General features: G+C 47.4%; 3 protein-coding genes across 5 annotated transcripts; 2 read left to right on the forward strand and 1 right to left on the reverse strand.

Annotated features, from left to right (window-relative positions):
• The first annotated feature begins 692 nt into the window (after positions 1–692).
• Positions 693–9,879, forward strand: LOC117893108 (neurexin-4). 3 transcript variants are annotated; one of them, XM_034799542.1, is made up of 12 exons: positions 693–1,097; positions 2,722–2,838; positions 5,481–5,677; positions 5,812–5,953; positions 6,023–7,201; positions 7,275–7,400; positions 7,473–7,676; positions 7,751–8,680; positions 8,740–8,919; positions 8,991–9,335; positions 9,404–9,541; positions 9,609–9,879. In XM_034799542.1, the coding sequence occupies exons 1-12, from the start codon at positions 1,007–1,009 to the stop codon at positions 9,797–9,799; spliced, it is 3,840 nt and encodes a 1,279-aa protein (XP_034655433.1). In that variant the 5' UTR covers positions 693–1,006; the 3' UTR covers positions 9,800–9,879. The 3 variants fall into 3 exon arrangements, with proteins under 3 accessions (XP_034655433.1, XP_034655432.1, XP_034655434.1); XM_034799541.1 differs by lacking the exon at positions 5,481–5,677 and adding an exon at positions 5,022–5,218 and having other exon boundaries at positions 694–1,097; XM_034799543.1 differs by lacking the exons at positions 693–1,097; positions 2,722–2,838 and adding an exon at positions 5,101–5,218.
• LOC117893109 (L-aminoadipate-semialdehyde dehydrogenase-phosphopantetheinyl transferase) lies at positions 3,017–4,150 on the forward strand. Its single transcript, XM_034799545.1, has one exon. The coding sequence runs from the start codon at positions 3,166–3,168 to the stop codon at positions 4,072–4,074; it is 909 nt and encodes a 302-aa protein (XP_034655436.1). The 5' UTR covers positions 3,017–3,165; the 3' UTR covers positions 4,075–4,150.
• Positions 9,880–10,660: 781 nt separating the features above from the next.
• On the reverse strand, positions 10,661–13,565 carry LOC117894678. Its single transcript, XM_034801855.1, has 2 exons — positions 12,629–13,565; positions 10,661–11,869 (listed from the first exon to the last, which is right to left on the reverse strand). The coding sequence occupies exons 1-2, from the start codon at positions 13,061–13,063 to the stop codon at positions 11,510–11,512; spliced, it is 795 nt and encodes a 264-aa protein (XP_034657746.1). The 5' UTR covers positions 13,064–13,565; the 3' UTR covers positions 10,661–11,509.
• Between the last annotated feature and the right edge of the window lie 2,753 nt (positions 13,566–16,318).

Consider the following 16,318-nt stretch of genomic DNA (forward strand, 5'->3'; position numbering starts at 1 on the left):
ATTTCTGAGGGCCATGTGGTATATTGATACGATAAGTCCGCGGTCCCACTGGTCGGGAGCAGTGCTGCCAACTCTTCGGTACAAAAGAAAGCTAAACAAGCCTTTGAAAAAGGCTAAAAATAGCGAAACAAATTTTAATTTCAGCTATAAAGAGAGCGCTAGGGTAGTAAAACGATATTTTTATAGATATAATAAAATATTTTTGAGAACTTATCAAGCACGTTAAACAAATCGTATATTGCAGCTGAATGTAAATCTGTAATTTCTTAAGCATACTGCTGGCACTTCATTATTATGACAGCATTTATATTCCCGGCGTAATCCATATCAACATACAGAGAGAGATGCAACAACCGGTATAGTATCCGTCTATGCAAAGGCAGATGACATTGGCTTATGTTTGGCTGTCATAGCATCAGCCACAAAAGCCGCGAAATCTTTGAATTCGGGGTCTTGTATCTAGGCATGACGCGGCCTTGCTCATCCATCTTAGACATAAAGATCTTTTGGAAAAGTTAAAATTAAGCCTTTTTTTGTTTAGTAAATAGCTGTATTTCCCGCTAGCCGATATTTTACAATTGAACCCGCTTAGTCATTTAAAAAACGCTAGATTCAGCTGGAAAAGAGCTAAATTTGCAACACTGATAATCGGCTCTCTCTGTTTCTCACTCATTCATTCTCATTCGTGTAAACGTGTTAGTGTGTTCGTGTGTCATCTCAGCGTTAATTATTTCTAATTCAAAGAACGAAGAGGGCGTGAGTTGTAGGGTCCGAGCCGCAGAGCAACAGTCTTGTTAAAAGTAAAATTGTGAACATCTAAAAGACAACGTTGCCAGAATTTGCTGGAGTACGCGTTTCCAGTGCCCAGCCCACTCCACCGTGTCTTTGGGGTCGGGACTGCCAGCGCAGTGCATTTGGCTGCAGTGAATTCGTGAAGCATTGCACGGAATACGGATATAAATGTGTTTGTAAATCGCTTGCCGTGAATTCCCACCACACAGCCAGAATGAGGCAGCCCAAATCCTCCCCAGAAGCGATTCCATTGTGCCTACTCCTCCTCCTGCTGGTCAACAGCAGCCTGAGAGCTGTACAAGCAGGTTAGTCCAGTGCATAATTGTAAACCATGAATGAATGTTCGTTCGTTTTGTAGATATTTATTGAAAAAAACGCCCTGATAGTTGCATACAAAACAATTGTTGTTTGTAAGCCAAAATTTGGGCGTGTTCCCAAAGCTGAAGACTCGCTCTTCGTCACTTCCATTTTTCTTTCAACTCGCTCTTTCGATCGCAAAAGAGCGAGAGAGAGGGAGAGCGCGAGAGCACGATCACAACAAAACCGCCGACTAGCAACAACTCGGTTACGTTGGAGCCGCACTCAAAATTCTCTTTCTTATTGGGTGAATGTGAACAATTCGAATTTGCCGGTCGGTGGGTCCTTTGGTTGTATGAAGGATGCCGCATCGCTGCAAGGACGCATCTTCCGGTGATTTCATTGCGCATGCGACAGATGACGCAGCCTGCTTCCTGGTTTCTGCCTGCCTCTCGTGTTTGCACGTGCTGTTGGCGTGGGGGCATCGCTCCAGATGTCAACAGAGCGGATTACCAGCAAAAAATGTGTGGGGTCTGGAAATACTCTTTCTCCTGCTAATAGAGCTGTTGCGCTTACAAATAAACAACTCGAGAGTTCAGATGCAAACATTTTTATGACTAAAAATAAACAATTTCCTCGCAATTAATTGCTAATTTCCCCCTCGCCCGCGCCTTATATTGGGAGCAGCGTATAGAGCAGACATCCAGCCTGATAGACATCCCCCGTCCCGTTCGAAGCGTTGATAAGTTATTTCTGTGCTTGGCCTGTCCGCCACATCATTCGCACTCTGCGTTTCTAGATCGGCGGAAATTGCTTTTCCCCATCGGTCGCGTCATATTTATTTCATTGAGAACATTAGCCAGAATTTCAATTTCAATTCTATTGTGATTAGATATTCCCCATAAAAAAGCACACATTGGGCAATCATGTTAGACCATTCCGAGGAATGTCCATCGAAGAAGGACAAGAGAAGGCCGAAAAGTAGCTCAAAGTAGCACTGCCCCAATATTGATTATTTACTCGGGGGCGGAGATTGTCGTGCGTGTCCCCGCTTTTATAGCTAATCATTGTGGATTTCCACGGCTCAAAGTCGGCTTAAAGTGTACATGAACTCTGGTTGGGATGGGATGGCTCGGCCCTTGTAAGGGTTGTTTTGCCCCGTCCTGGACGTGTTTACCTAGGAGCTGCACCCATCCAGTGCCTGGGGGTTGGTTGCTGCAACAACAGAACAGCGCAGTCCTGTCTGATGTCTGTGTTAGGATTTCCGTCTGCCTTCTTCACTTGTTCCACCATCTAAGTGGGCACTTTGCATCTGCATCTGAAAGAGTGTCGTCCCCACAATATTGTGGTACAAAGAAGAGACAAGAATCTGCGTTCCTTTCATGGCTGCATCGATAAATATTTACCCTCCAGTTGTTGTTTATTATTCCTGTGGCCTTATTTATGATGGCCATAAAAAGCAAGAAGGCCAGGAACCAGGCCGAAATAAAGTACTTGAAATTCTTGGCCGCTGTCCAAACATATTGTTCGCATCTCAATTTAATTTGCGCCTGTGACAGTTTCAAACAATGTATTGTATTATGGGTCAAGCGAAAGAGTATGCACATACTAATGAAGAGTATTCCCTTTCAGATGCGTTTACCGACTACTTCTCCGACTATGAGTGCAATCAGCCGCTCATGGAAAAGGCCGTGCTGACCGCCACTTCATCGCTAGGGGAGCGCGGGCCAGAGAAGGCGCGTTTAAATGGTAAGTCTCGCTTTAAAGTTAATTTATTATTTGCTTCCATTTGGTTTGATTGATTTCCACGCTTTAGTTACCGTTGAAATTTAGTTTTATTAGGCTGTTCTGTAGATTACACCCCGTCTACCTTTTACAGTATTTTTATAGTGTATTTTTAAAAAGTCCATAGATTGGTATATTCAAGCTTTCCCACTACGGCCATACTGAAGCAGCAGATCAAGCGAAAACTTTTTTTATTTGCAAAAACTACCAAGAAAACGCCCAAAATGAGCGTACAATCAATTAGATAGTTCTGTAAAACAATTGACTTATCCACACTAAACTGGCATCCCGATGAGCAGACACGTTTGCACCCGCTGGGCCTTCGATCTGGGCACTTGGACGCCCACGCTGCCGCAGCTGACGCAGGCGGTGGCAGCGATACAGCCCGAGGAGCGCACCCGCCTGATGAAGTTCCACTTCATTGATGACTTTTTGTCGTCACTAATTGGTCGGCTATTAATGCGTAAATATGTGAGCGTGTGCACATCCACTGCCTACCATCAAGTGCAATTTGCTCGCGACGTGCGTGGCAAGCCCTACTGGGTGCGAGGGCAGAGCGAGTCGCCACCACTCAGCTTCAATGTCTCGCACCAGGGCCGGCTGGTGCTGCTGGCTGGTATCACCACCAGTGCGCCAGTGGATGACACTGACACTGCGGATAATGAGGCGACGGACTTTGGCATTGGAACCGATGTCATGAAGATCGAATATGGTGGTGGCAAGTCCCTGTCAGACTTCTTTCGACTCATGAAGGGCAAGTTCTCGGCTCAAGAGTGGAGCTATATCGGCCGCCCGCAGCACAATGAACCCGCCCAACTGAAGGCATTTATGCGCCACTGGTGCCTGAAGGAGGCCTACGTCAAAGAGCTCGGCGTAGGCATCACAGTGGACCTGGAGAAGATCAGCTTCTCTGTGGACACCACCCATTCGCTGGTGGGGGCCGTTTCCCCGCTGATCGGCACCACACTTCGTTGCAACGACAAGCCCATGGACAACTGGCACTTTGAGGAGCACCTGCTGGAGGAGAAGTACTGTGCTGCCATCGCATTCCGCAACTGCCTGCCCCAGGATCACGGCAGGTTCGAGATGCTGCGCTTCGATGAGCTGATTGCAAAGAGTGCAGACGCTGCCGAGCTGGACAGCAGCCTGGTGGCCTACTGCAAGGAGGCGCTCCTGAAGCCCCACAAGAGCGATCGCTAACTGAGGAGATTTGTGTTATCTGTAGAATAAATCTAGATCTATGTTCTGAAATATCCTTCTAATCTCTGCTCGTTGGCAATAGTTGTGCTGCCTTGTCTTCCCCTCCTGCCGCGTTTCTCAGTTACTCGGTTTGTTTGCCTGACACTGGAATAACAAAATAGAACAAAAAGCAGGCCGGAAATGTGCCTCACAGGCAATAAACCCAAATTCGGGGACCCGTAATGGGCCTCAGACAGGGGCCAGACACCATTCGGTTGTTTGTTTGTTCGTTTGGTGGGTAAATTTATGCGCCAAGCAGGACCCGGCAAGGGTAGTTCGTTTATTTTTGGCATTCCCGAAATGCCTTTCAAAGTTTTATCGATGATGGGAGCGGGGCGACTGCTGCGGTTGCCAGCGCTTAAACGAGCGAAACTTTCATGCGGCATTGACCGGAGTACTCTAAGAATGGAAATGGGCATCGAATACTTCTCTGTGTGCAGTTCGCGGCGTTCTCACACTATTTTGTCACACCTGCTTGGCAGAATTTGGCGCGCGGTTTGCAATTAAAACAAAGCCATCCGACTCTGACTGCTGCTGCAATTATATATGCTTGCCCATTATATGTGCAAACGTCCTGCCCATTTAATGTTGGCACCAACTCAACCCTCAAGGATTACAAATATCCATTTTTGGCAGGGGTTGAACCCTTGCACTCCTACGGCTGATTTGAAGGACCTTTTGGGTTGCAGGAGGGATCACTTGCAGCTGTCAATCGGTCTCGCCCCGTAAATTATAGTTTATTAATGGGAACATCACCCCGAGGGGGATATTTTAAACTCTTCGCAGTCCCATTTGTTGTACACTTTAAGTGGATTTTGATTTGTTTTCGTTTTCGTTTTTAATTTTATCGTTTATGTTTTATTGCTGCTGCCCATTATGCGCGCTACTCTTCAATCCATGACCTGAAGCTGGCACTTCGTGGTCGGCCAAGAACTCGGACTTTGATCAGCGTTTGATCATTGACTTGGGTAATGTGCGAAATGTCACGCACATAGCCCTGCAAGGACGTCCTCATAGTAATGAGTACGTGACAGAGTACACGATAAGCTATGGCATAACCGATCTAGAATTTGCCGACTATAAAGAGCCTGGCGGCAATGTAAAGGTAAGCCCCAGAGGCAGCTACTCTCTCGCTCTCTCTAATCTCATAATGGAATGGTGGTTGGTGTTAACTGGTGACTGGGGGAAACTCCTCGCTCTTCTAGAGCTGATTATCATATTTACTATCCATTACATTTTTGTTTGCTTTTGTGCTTGCCTTTTTTATGGTTTTGGTTATGTTTTTGTGGCATGTAATGTAGCACTATCCTCCCCTATCCTCCTCACTCTTAAACACTGCAACTAACGTGCACCTAATGCTGGTACAGGGAACGCTGCTTGGACACCAGTTGAAAATACCTATAACCACTTTCTAACACTCGATCTGGGAGAGGCAAGCATGGTGCGCAAGATCGCCACCATGGGACGCATGCACACGGATGAGTTTGTAACGGAGTACATTGTCCAGTACTCGGACGATGGCGAGTTCTGGCGATCGTATGTGAATCCCACAAGCGAGCCGCAGGTACGGTGACTAATCCTAGGCCTAACTAATCAATTAACAATTAACCTCAACAATGTTTAGACAATGTTTGCCGAGACTTACTCCAAAATGCCACTTTAGTCTAGAATTAATATGTGTTCTCTATACAACTACAGATGTTTAAGGGCAATTCCGATGGCAATTCCATACACTACAACGTGTTCGAGGTTCCCATCATAGCCCAGTGGGTGAGGATAAATCCCACGCGCTGGCACGATCGCATATCCATGCGCACGGAGCTATACGGCTGCGACTACAGTAAGTCCTGAGCTTTAAACAACTAAATCAGTCCCATTCACCTCTAATCTCTTCTTGTTTCCGTTGCAGTCTCGGAGAATCTGTACTTCAATGGCACAGGTCTAGTGCGCTACGATCTGCGACGCGATCCCATTGCCTCGACCCGCGAGTCGATTCGCTTCCGCTTCAAGACGGCCTTCGCCAACGGCGTGATGATGTACTCGCGCGGCACCCAGGGCGACTACTACGGACTGCAGCTGAAGGACAACAAAATGGTGCTGAACCTGGACCTGGGATCGGGTCTGATGACCTCTCTGTCGGTGGGCAGCCTGCTCGACGACAATGTGTGGCATGATGTCGTGATCTCGCGCAACCAGCGGGACATCATCTTCTCGGTGGACCGCGTCATAGTTCGCGGCCGCATCAAGGGCGAGTTCAGTCGACTCAATCTCAACCGTGAGCTGTATCTGGGAGGCGTGCCCAATGTCCAGGAGGGCCTCATCGTCCAGCAGAACTTCTCTGGGTGTTTTGAGAACATTTACTTCAACTCGACAAACTTTATTCGTGGCATGAAGGACAGCTACGAGCTGGGCGAGGCCTATCTGTACCACAAGGTGAACACCATTTTTGCATGCCCCTCGCCGCCGATCTATCCGGTGACGTTCACCACACGCGGCTCCTTTGTGCGGCTCAAGGGGTACGAGAACTCGCAGCGTCTCAACGTTTCGTTCTACTTCCGCACGTACGAGGAAAGCGGTGTTATGCTCCACCACGACTTCTACTCTGGAGGCTACATCAAGGTCTTTCTCGAGTTTGGCAAGGTCAAGATCGATCTGATGGCCAAGGACAGACCCCGCATTATTCTTGACAACTACGACGATCAGTTCAACGATGGAAAGTGGCACTCCTTTGTGCTCTCCATCGAGCGCAATCGTCTCATCCTGAACATTGACCAGCGGCCGATGACCACGACCAAGAACCTGCAGATAGCAACTGGAGCGCTGTACTACATAGCGGGCGGCAAGGAGAAGAACGGCTTTGTGGGCTGTATGCGTCTCATCTCGGTGGATGGAAACTACAAACTGCCACAGGACTGGGTTCAAGGAGAGGAGGTTTGCTGCGGTGACGAAGTGGTAGTCGATGCCTGCCAGATGATTGATCGCTGCAACCCGAATCCGTGCCAGCACAAGGGTGTGTGCCACCAGAATTCGATGGAGTTCTTCTGCGAATGCACCCACACGGGTTATGCGGGAGCTGTTTGCCATACTTGTAAGTAGCATGAAGACAAATGAGATTCTGCAGCTGCAGCGTGAAATTCATTGGCCCAATCTCCCTCTTTCAGCCAACAATCCATTGTCCTGTCTGGCACTCAAGAATGTCCAACATGTGCAGCAGCGGGTGAACCTCAATCTGGATGTGGATGGTAGTGGTCCACTGGAGCCCTTCCCTGTCACATGCGAATTCTATTGTGAGTGGAATCCTACACTTAAGAATCACAGTTTGCTCTATTAATGGATTGGCTTTCGGTTGTTTCTTTCAGCGGATGGTCGCGTCATCACCACGCTGAGCCACAGTCAAGAGCACACCACCACTGTGGATGGCTTCCAGGAGCCGGGCTCCTTCGAGCAATCCATTATGTACGATGCCAATCTACTCCAAATCGAAGCCCTGCTGAATCGCTCTCATAGCTGCTGGCAGCGTCTGAGCTACTCCTGCCGCTCCTCGCGGCTCTTCAACTCGCCTTGTAAGTACCTTTGTCGCTATCGCGATAATTGATGCCGATTTATGATGTTCTTCCCTCCTTCCTCGCACACAAAGCTGAGGCTGGAAACTTCCGTCCGTTCTCATGGTGGCTCTCGCGCCACAATCAACCCATGGACTACTGGGCTGGCGCGTTGCCTGGGTCCCGTAAGTGCGAGTGTGGCATACTGGGGAAGTGCCATGACCCCACCAAGTGGTGCAACTGTGACTCCAATTCGCTGGAGTGGATGGAGGACGGTGGCGACATCCGGGAGAAGGAATTTCTGCCAGTGCGGGCGGTGAAGTTCGGGGACACGGGCACACCATTGGACGAGAAACAGGGTCGCTATACGCTCGGGCCCCTGCGTTGCGAGGGCGATGATCTGTTCAGCAATGTGGTGACCTTCCGTATTGCCGATGCCTCCATTAACCTGCCACCCTTCGACATGGGCCACTCAGGCGACATTTACCTAGAGTTCCGCACCACGCTAGAGAACTCGGTACTCTTCCACGCCACTGGCCCCACGGACTATATAAAACTGAGCCTGATTGGCGGCAACAAGCTGCAGTTCCAGTACCAGGCAGGCAGCGGCCCACTAGGTGTTAATGTCGGGACTAGCTATCACCTGAACGACAACAACTGGCACACGGTGAGTGTGGAGCGCAACAGAAAGGAGGCTCGCCTGGTGGTGGACGGATCCATAAAGGCGGAGGTGCGCGAGCCGCCGGGCCCAGTGCGTGCCCTCCATCTGACCTCCGATTTGGTGATAGGAGCCACCACAGAGTACCGAGACGGGTATGTGGGCTGCATACGCGCCCTACTGCTCAACGGAAAGATGGTGGACCTCAAGGAGCACTCCAAGCGGGGTCTGTACGGCATCAACTCTGGCTGTGTTGGTCGCTGTGAGTCGAGTCCCTGCCTCAACAATGGCACCTGTATCGAGCGCTACGATGGCTACAGCTGCGACTGCCGTTGGAGCGCATTCAAAGGACCCATTTGCGCAGATGGTGGGTGCTTCTAGCAGGCAGTCATTTGAACTTATCTAATTGAAATTGATTGCTTGCAGAGATTGGTGTCAATCTGCGTTCCAGCTCGATCATCCGCTACGAGTTCGAGGGCTCCTTCCGCTCCAGCATTGCGGAGAACATTCGCGTTGGCTTCACAACGACCATTCCCAAAGGCTTCCTACTGGGATTCTCTTCAAATTTGACTGGAGAATATTTAACCATACAGATTTCCAATTCCGGTGCGTAGATGAAGCTTTCCAACTCTTTCGTGTAAGCAGAAATCATGATCCTCTCGCCAATCCTCTTGCAGGTCACTTGCGCTGCGTCTTTGACTTTGGCTTTGAGCGGCAGGAGATCATCTTCCCAAAGAAGCACTTTGGGTTGGGCCAGTACCACGACATGCGCTTTATGCGCAAGAATGGCGGATCCACAGTGGTCCTGCAGGTGGACAATTACGAGCCCGTGGAGTACCACTTCGACATCAAGGCCTCAGCCGATGCCCAGTTCAATAACATCCAGTATATGTACATTGGCAAGAATGAGTCCATGACTGATGGCTTCGTCGGCTGTGTCTCACGCGTCCAGTTCGATGATATTTATCCGCTCAAGCTGATGTTCCAGCAGAACCCACCGAAAAATGTCAGGTCCATGGGCAGTAAGTAGTCAGAATTTAAGTGACTTCTACCCCAGAATTTACACAGATTACCATTTTCTTCGTTGTAGCACAACTGACAGAAGATTTTTGCGGCGTTGAGCCTGTGACGCATCCGCCCATCGAAATCGAGACCCGACCACCACCTCTGGTTGATGAGGAAAAGCTGCGCAAGGCCTACAACGAGGTGAACTCTGTGCTGCTGGCATGTAAGTGCATGAAATTCCTTTAAGAGATTAGCAGCGGACTCATGGCCCAACTTGTATCAATTGATAGGTCTGCTCGTGATTCTGTTCCTGTTGCTGATACTAATGTTCTTCCTGATCGGCCGGTATCTGCACCGACACAAGGGCGACTATTTGACGCACGAGGATCATGGAGCCGATGGCGCCGATGATCCCGATGACGCGGTCCTCCACTCGACCACTGGCCACCAAGTCAGAAAGCGAACAGAGATCTTCATCTAATCCAGTCGCAAGAATGCACACAAATCATTTTACAAACCGCCTTAGACAAGCAGAAGACTCACCAAAAACAAAAACTAAAAGATTAAAAAAACGTAATGAAAAATCAAAGAAATACGCGGAAAAGGCTCAACAGCAACATGATTGAGACTTTTTCTCGCACTGCCAGCCAGCCGTGTATATGATTTTTTGTATTTTGTTTTGAAGCTGGTTATTTATGTTTTATTCTTTGGTTGTTTAACGGCACCTTACCTTTACACTTACACCTCTCTCACTTTTGGAAAACACTCTCAATAGTCAGAAAACCGTCCATTTTTGTTTAGTTAATTTTATGAACACATTTTTGTTTGCGAAATTAAGTTAAAAACTTGTATTTTAAGTTTATCGCAACCAGCCAATTTTTGATAGTATGACGCGTATGGCGAGATACATTGTAAAGACGAACATTCCATTATTCTCTAATGTATAATTAAATATGTCTTCTAACTTACACACAAAAGAACACGTGAATCGAATTGTTCTGTGGCTAAACAAAATCTGCTACTTTAAATAAAAATCGAAAGGCAAATTGTATTTTTGGAAAATGCAGTTTTAACGTCTTAAACTTTAAATTTGCAAACCTAGATTATAGAACTATATTACATACATTTAAAAAAACGAGACAATGAAACATTACAATTTTTAAATTTCAGTAAAAGATAACTATAAACAATTAAAAAGTGTTTTTGGTACTTACCATTTTATCGGAAGCTAGGGAAACTACTGGATTTTCAGTCTCTTAAAGTTTATTCAATATAATCTTGTATACTAAAATATATATATGTATATGTATGTGTGGTGTATATGTATAGGCTATTCCAAATATTTTTTTGATTTCCTTGTAACAATATCGTTTAACACTAATTTTGATTACTACGACTGGGGTTTTTGTTGTGAGGCTTATCTACGAGATGTATTGAAATATTTGGTTTGCCATATGGATCGACATGTATAACATTGTTAGCATTATTATCGAACAACAGTCGTAAGTCACACAAGTAACATGTTAAGGTAGATTAATAATTCATCGGGTGGGGAGTATCCACATCCACAATCCATCGTTGTTCGTTTGTATAATCAATGGCACTACACTAGGTATCTACGCACAAGTGGCACACTCAGTCACATGTTCTTCACATGTTCGATGTTTCTAGAGGGGGAGTTTCTACACCTACACTCGAATCTAGGATCTCTATGCTATTTATTGTATGCTTATACCTAGCTCAACTATGGGATTATGATTTAACTCAACATCAACATCGGTCAACATTGTTTCTAAATGGAAGATTACAGTTTTCTGTATTGATTATGTACCTTGATTATTAGGGTGATTATGCTTATCGATATGCTTCACAACTGCTTAAAAAAACAAAAAAGAAACAAAACTCACGACAGAAAAAACTATCACAAACGGTAAAGGAAAATACAAAATTCTACAGGAATCGGGACGTGTTTGCGCCCTGCACTTACTGCCAAGCGCTGCATATTGTCCTCGCCAATCCACCTCGATCCGTGTCAGTGTCCGCGTCCGCGTCCGTGTCCATCAATCTGTCCCTAGTTGTGGACATTGCCACTGGCCAGCATTCGATATCGGTTTAGCAGTTGCACCGCTGCATCCTGCACGGGCTCGATCTTGCCGTGCGTCTCCTCGTAGGCGTCCAGCAGAATTCGCTCTCACAAAACCGTGCAGAGGACAAACAGCAGTGAAACGAGGCAGAACATGGCCACGAGGTCGCGATGCAGCTTCCGATCCCGATAGAACGGCCGAGTGGAGTAGCTCTCACGTCGCGTTTGGCGGAGCAGCCACACGGGTACGAAGAGCTGCAGTAGATCGGGCACCATGAATCCAATGTCTCGGACTATCTGGTGGGCGTAGCCCTCACCTCGCACCACGTTCAAGAAGAACTGGTCGAAGCTGCTGGCGAGGATGTGCAGCAAGGCGATACCAACAATGCAGAAGACCTTCTTCGGTGTGACGACGTTCGTGGTGCTGGCCAGGTGCATCACCAGCACAGTTGAGAACAGTTCGGTAATCTGTAAAAGTGGGTAGCATATTAATGCATTAGAAAAATGCAGTAGACTTTCAATAATTTTTGGATCTACTGATGTTCGACTCGGAAGTTAAAGTTCCTTGAAAATAAGCTACTCAAAAAGTAAGGTCGAAGCGGTGTACCGTGAGGCAGGCATTTAAAGGTCACGACGGAGTAGTATTCGCTCTCCGATGTACAAAGTATGTACATACATATGGAATATATGTACAGATGGAATTTAAATGGGTTACTTTAAGCTTTCAACTACGAAATATAGTACTTTTGTATAATTGTTATGAAACCAGAAATGGGTTAAATTGAGAAAATCCAATCTCGCATCAGATTAACGCTGGCGGCAAACAAATTTCCATTATTATTTTCTAGGTCAACCCACTCATTTTTCACCCTACGCTCTCGTTCCGGGAGTCGTGAATTGCTCATTAACGGGGGGCAAACTTTTGAGTTTATACTTTTGCGAGGATATATTTGCACTTGAAACTTATTACCTTGCAGTCGCAGGGCCTCTGTTTTGCAGTGCTATCATCTGCCACGTGAGCGCCCACCAGCGTCTAGTTCGGGACTATATTGTGGATGGGGACGAGGATATTGTCCAAGTTTAGAGCATTTGCAATCGAACGAACTTTGGCAATAAATTATGGATGGCCGGTGGTGCGGCCCTTAGCTAAGACCTAGGGCACATAGGTATGTATGACAGCACAACGGCATGTTCCGCGATATTTGACTTTGAAAGTTGCGTGCTCACCGTGAAGAAGAGCTGGTGGTTCCACTGGTTGTAGTAGTCGTCGTTGTAGTAGTTGATGTACGCCCACCAGGCGTAGTAGTGCGAGAAGATGGACAGCAGGAAGAGCAGCAGCATCGAGTAGCGCACGCGGCTCTGCAGGATCAGGGCGATGAGTCGCTTGATGCACTCGTACAGGGCAATCACTGCGAAGACGGTCAGTATCCACATCTTGAAGCTGTTGGGAGTGGCATTGAAGTACATGTGCTTGTAGGCGGCCACCCCCGACTCGTACGGGCCCTTGAACACTGTGTCCCAGCATGAGCAGGTGCAGAAGTGCCTATCCACGTACCGGGCGTAGTTCTCCCAGAAGTACCAAAGAATGGCAATATGTGCCGGTGGTATTAGAGCAGGTGCCAGTGAGCCGCAGGCGGTGGGTAGCCAAGTGATGTCCAACATGCTGCTAATACTGATACTCGTACTATGTTCTACACGAAATGATATGTTGAATGCTTCGGTACTTGGTGGCGCGTGGTCCTCTGCTTCCCTTCTGCTCCTCTATTGCGCTAGTTTCTCAGTTTCTCAGGATGCCTCATCCTGTTTGTGCCTGAAGGAAAGAAACGAAGTTTGCAAATTCACACCAGCTCGTGTATGGACTCGTACATGTGTATGAATATCCATGTGGCCGTGTTTATACATTGATTTGTCATTTTTTATAAGGCAATAACCCCAAGATTTGATACAAACAAATCGCCATTAGGCACCATCTGTAATTCAGTGATTACACAATTGATGCATTTTTGTGTGCCACTAATTTTGGGTGAGGCGAGGCGATTGGTGTTCGGGAGTTTTTAAATATTTCGATTGGTTTTGGGCCGACACGTTGCTTTCGGGTTTTGCATAGTTATGAAAATAAACAAAATGGAAAAAGTGCACAAGAAAACGTATTCAGCTGTGTGCAACGCATCCGAGTGATTTTATTGAAATGAACCCAGAGAGGGCATTTCTCACGGTGGGATGGCATGTAAATTTGCCAGACTCTCATCCACTCGTATATGCCACTGCATCCGCAGCTGCACCGGCCACTGCAGCTGAGTGACCGAGTGAATGTCATCCACGTCGAGGATGCCCAATTTGTGAGCCCAAAAATGTTGCAATTATAAATTCATATACAGTCCGATGGTAGTGGGGCGTGGGCAGGGGAACGGGCAGAGGCAAGTACACGCACGGTGAATTGCATTCCAAGCAAGACACCCAGCAGCCTTTTACCCCCCCTCCTCCTCCCCCTTCTGCTCCTGGCACGACTGCCAAAAAACGCAGCGAGCACTCATCAGTGCGGACCGAGGCTGCCCCTCAATGAATGGTATACTAAGAATGAAATTGAGAATGGGACTCGGACTCGGACTGGGAGCAACAACTGCATTTGGGAGAACAATGGGCGGGACACAAGGGAGGAAAGGTTAGCTTGATTTATATGTAGAAATTTTGATACTCTCGAACCTTCAACGTTCCGTTGGGGGTAAATGATTTAAAAGTTGAAGCGTGTGGAATTAGATCCATTGAAAGTACTTCTTATAGATTTACATATGTTCAAATTTTGTTTCTTCTCTGCGATGCAAAAAACTGGTCAAACTAGTAATACCCTCTCCAAGGGAAAAACAAAATCTAAGTGTAGTTCGAGTGGTGCGCGGCTGCTACCCAAATTAATTAATACATTGACGCTGAGATGGGAAGCTGGGGAAAGATGGGGAAAACTATTCCGATGTGTTTTCATTTCTGTTGCTGTTGCTGCTGCTGCTGCTGGTGATGTTGTTGCGCCATAAAAATCAAGCCGAGTAAAACAAAGCAAACCCAAACGAATCGGAACGAAAGAGCCAACAACACAGTTGACTTCACGGGGGAAGTCAGAAATACATATACTGGCCAGCATTGGTACTCGCATTGAAAAGTTATCTAAGCAGAAAAGTGAAATCGTTGTAGCATGCTGTATGAATTTTAAATTGCGAATACGAATAGTGTATACGAGTGTGGCACCACGCAGCACTCCCTCCCTCACTCAATCACTCGTCGAATGGAATGTTTCATTCATAAGGGTCTGGCAAATGTTATGTGGATGTGTGCCTTCCAAAATGTCCTTTAAAATATGTGAGAGACCACCCGATTGGTGTCTTAAGGGAGACTTTGAGTGAACGTTACTCATGCGGAAAGAGAGACCTTCGATCAGCATATAAAAAGGTTTCAACTCCCCCTGTCATTTCGAATCAATCTTATTCCACAAATTAATAAGTTGACGTTTTTTTAATATTCTACTGCCGTTCCATAGGGCCCAAGGCGAGCTGCCCAAAAAAGATATTCACCTTTATTCATACATACGAGTAAACGTAATGTTGAGCACATGAAATTGTATTAACTCCCACTGCTTGTGGCACACTTTCAGGATTTACAACGCTCCGCGGATAGTTGTCCCCTTTGAAATGGAGGGGGATGGGCGAATTCACAGATTAACAATTCCTTCAAAGGCTGTGTGCAAACAACACCTCAAGCAGTGTCGGTGGCAGCGACTGGATATGGGTGCCAAAGTGAGTGACGGTGCAACCGTCGCCAGTTGTCACTTGAGGTGCACGGCATTGTGTTCCGTCGCGCAGGCAACCCGTCGTATGAGTAATTTGAGTGCGCCGACAGGATAATGGAGGAATGGAATGGAGTCCCACCCGCCGCCAGGCTAGTCTATGCACTCCTCGAGTGCCGTTCTTTGCATGCTCATTTGGGCCCCTTTCAATTGTCATTCGGGCTCCGTTGTCTGCTTTCGCTGTTCGCTGCTCGCCGCAGTGTGCCAGACAGCCACTTTGTCCCGCAGACAGAGAGAGGGAGAGTCCTTAGAAGTGCTTGCCAGGGAAAGTACGGAAGGTGCCCCAAAGTTGAGCATACATTTCTCGCGACCCTAATAGACTTGGCAATCGCAGGTGATAAACGAGTGGGCGATGAGCATGAACTGTCGAATGTTAACTGTCGAATGCCATAGACTTGCGTGTCTCTCGTGACTCCGTGGATACACAAACATTCACATATGGGGCACTTGGGCTGAGACGAGTGTGCATGTCTGAGGGAGGGGGAGGGGGAGGGCCAACGGCCACCCTGTAAACGGTGTGGGCGGCTGGCTGTGCACTGAGATAAATCGCAAGCAATATTATTGCCTACATGGCGTTTGTTTAGTCAATATTGTCTGGGCATCGACGGGGCGGCAGGCTGTACACATGGAATACACATCGAGTGGAGTACACAGAGTAGCACGTTGAATGTTGCAGCAGTTGCTTCGTCATGGCTGTATGCTGTGTGCCCGCAAATTGCCCCTAGTGCTGGGAGCAGGGGAAAAAAGTGGAAAATCGAAATACAATTAGGCAAAACGCGGGGGCACTGCACCCGTACACCCGTACTCTGTGCACGGGTATATAAAACGATTCGAGACCGAGCATAAACGCGGGAGTTGGCTGGTCATTGGGATTGAGATTGGGGTTGGCTTTCCTCGGAGGATGCCGGCAATCCCTCACACTCTTCCCCTTATTCCGCCCGGCTTTTCACTTTTCTCGCTCACTCACTCACTCGGCGGCTGCTGCAATGCCGTTGCCTCTGCTCTGCCGTTGCCACGGCCTCTGTAGCCGGCAATCACTTTCTCGATATGTGTAAAATAAATAAAAGTTTCTGTTTAAACAAATT

The sequence above is a fragment of the Drosophila subobscura genome, chromosome J (genome assembly GCF_008121235.1).
Source record: "Drosophila subobscura isolate 14011-0131.10 chromosome J, UCBerk_Dsub_1.0, whole genome shotgun sequence".
Classification (NCBI taxonomy): Eukaryota; Metazoa; Arthropoda; class Insecta; order Diptera; family Drosophilidae; genus Drosophila; species Drosophila subobscura.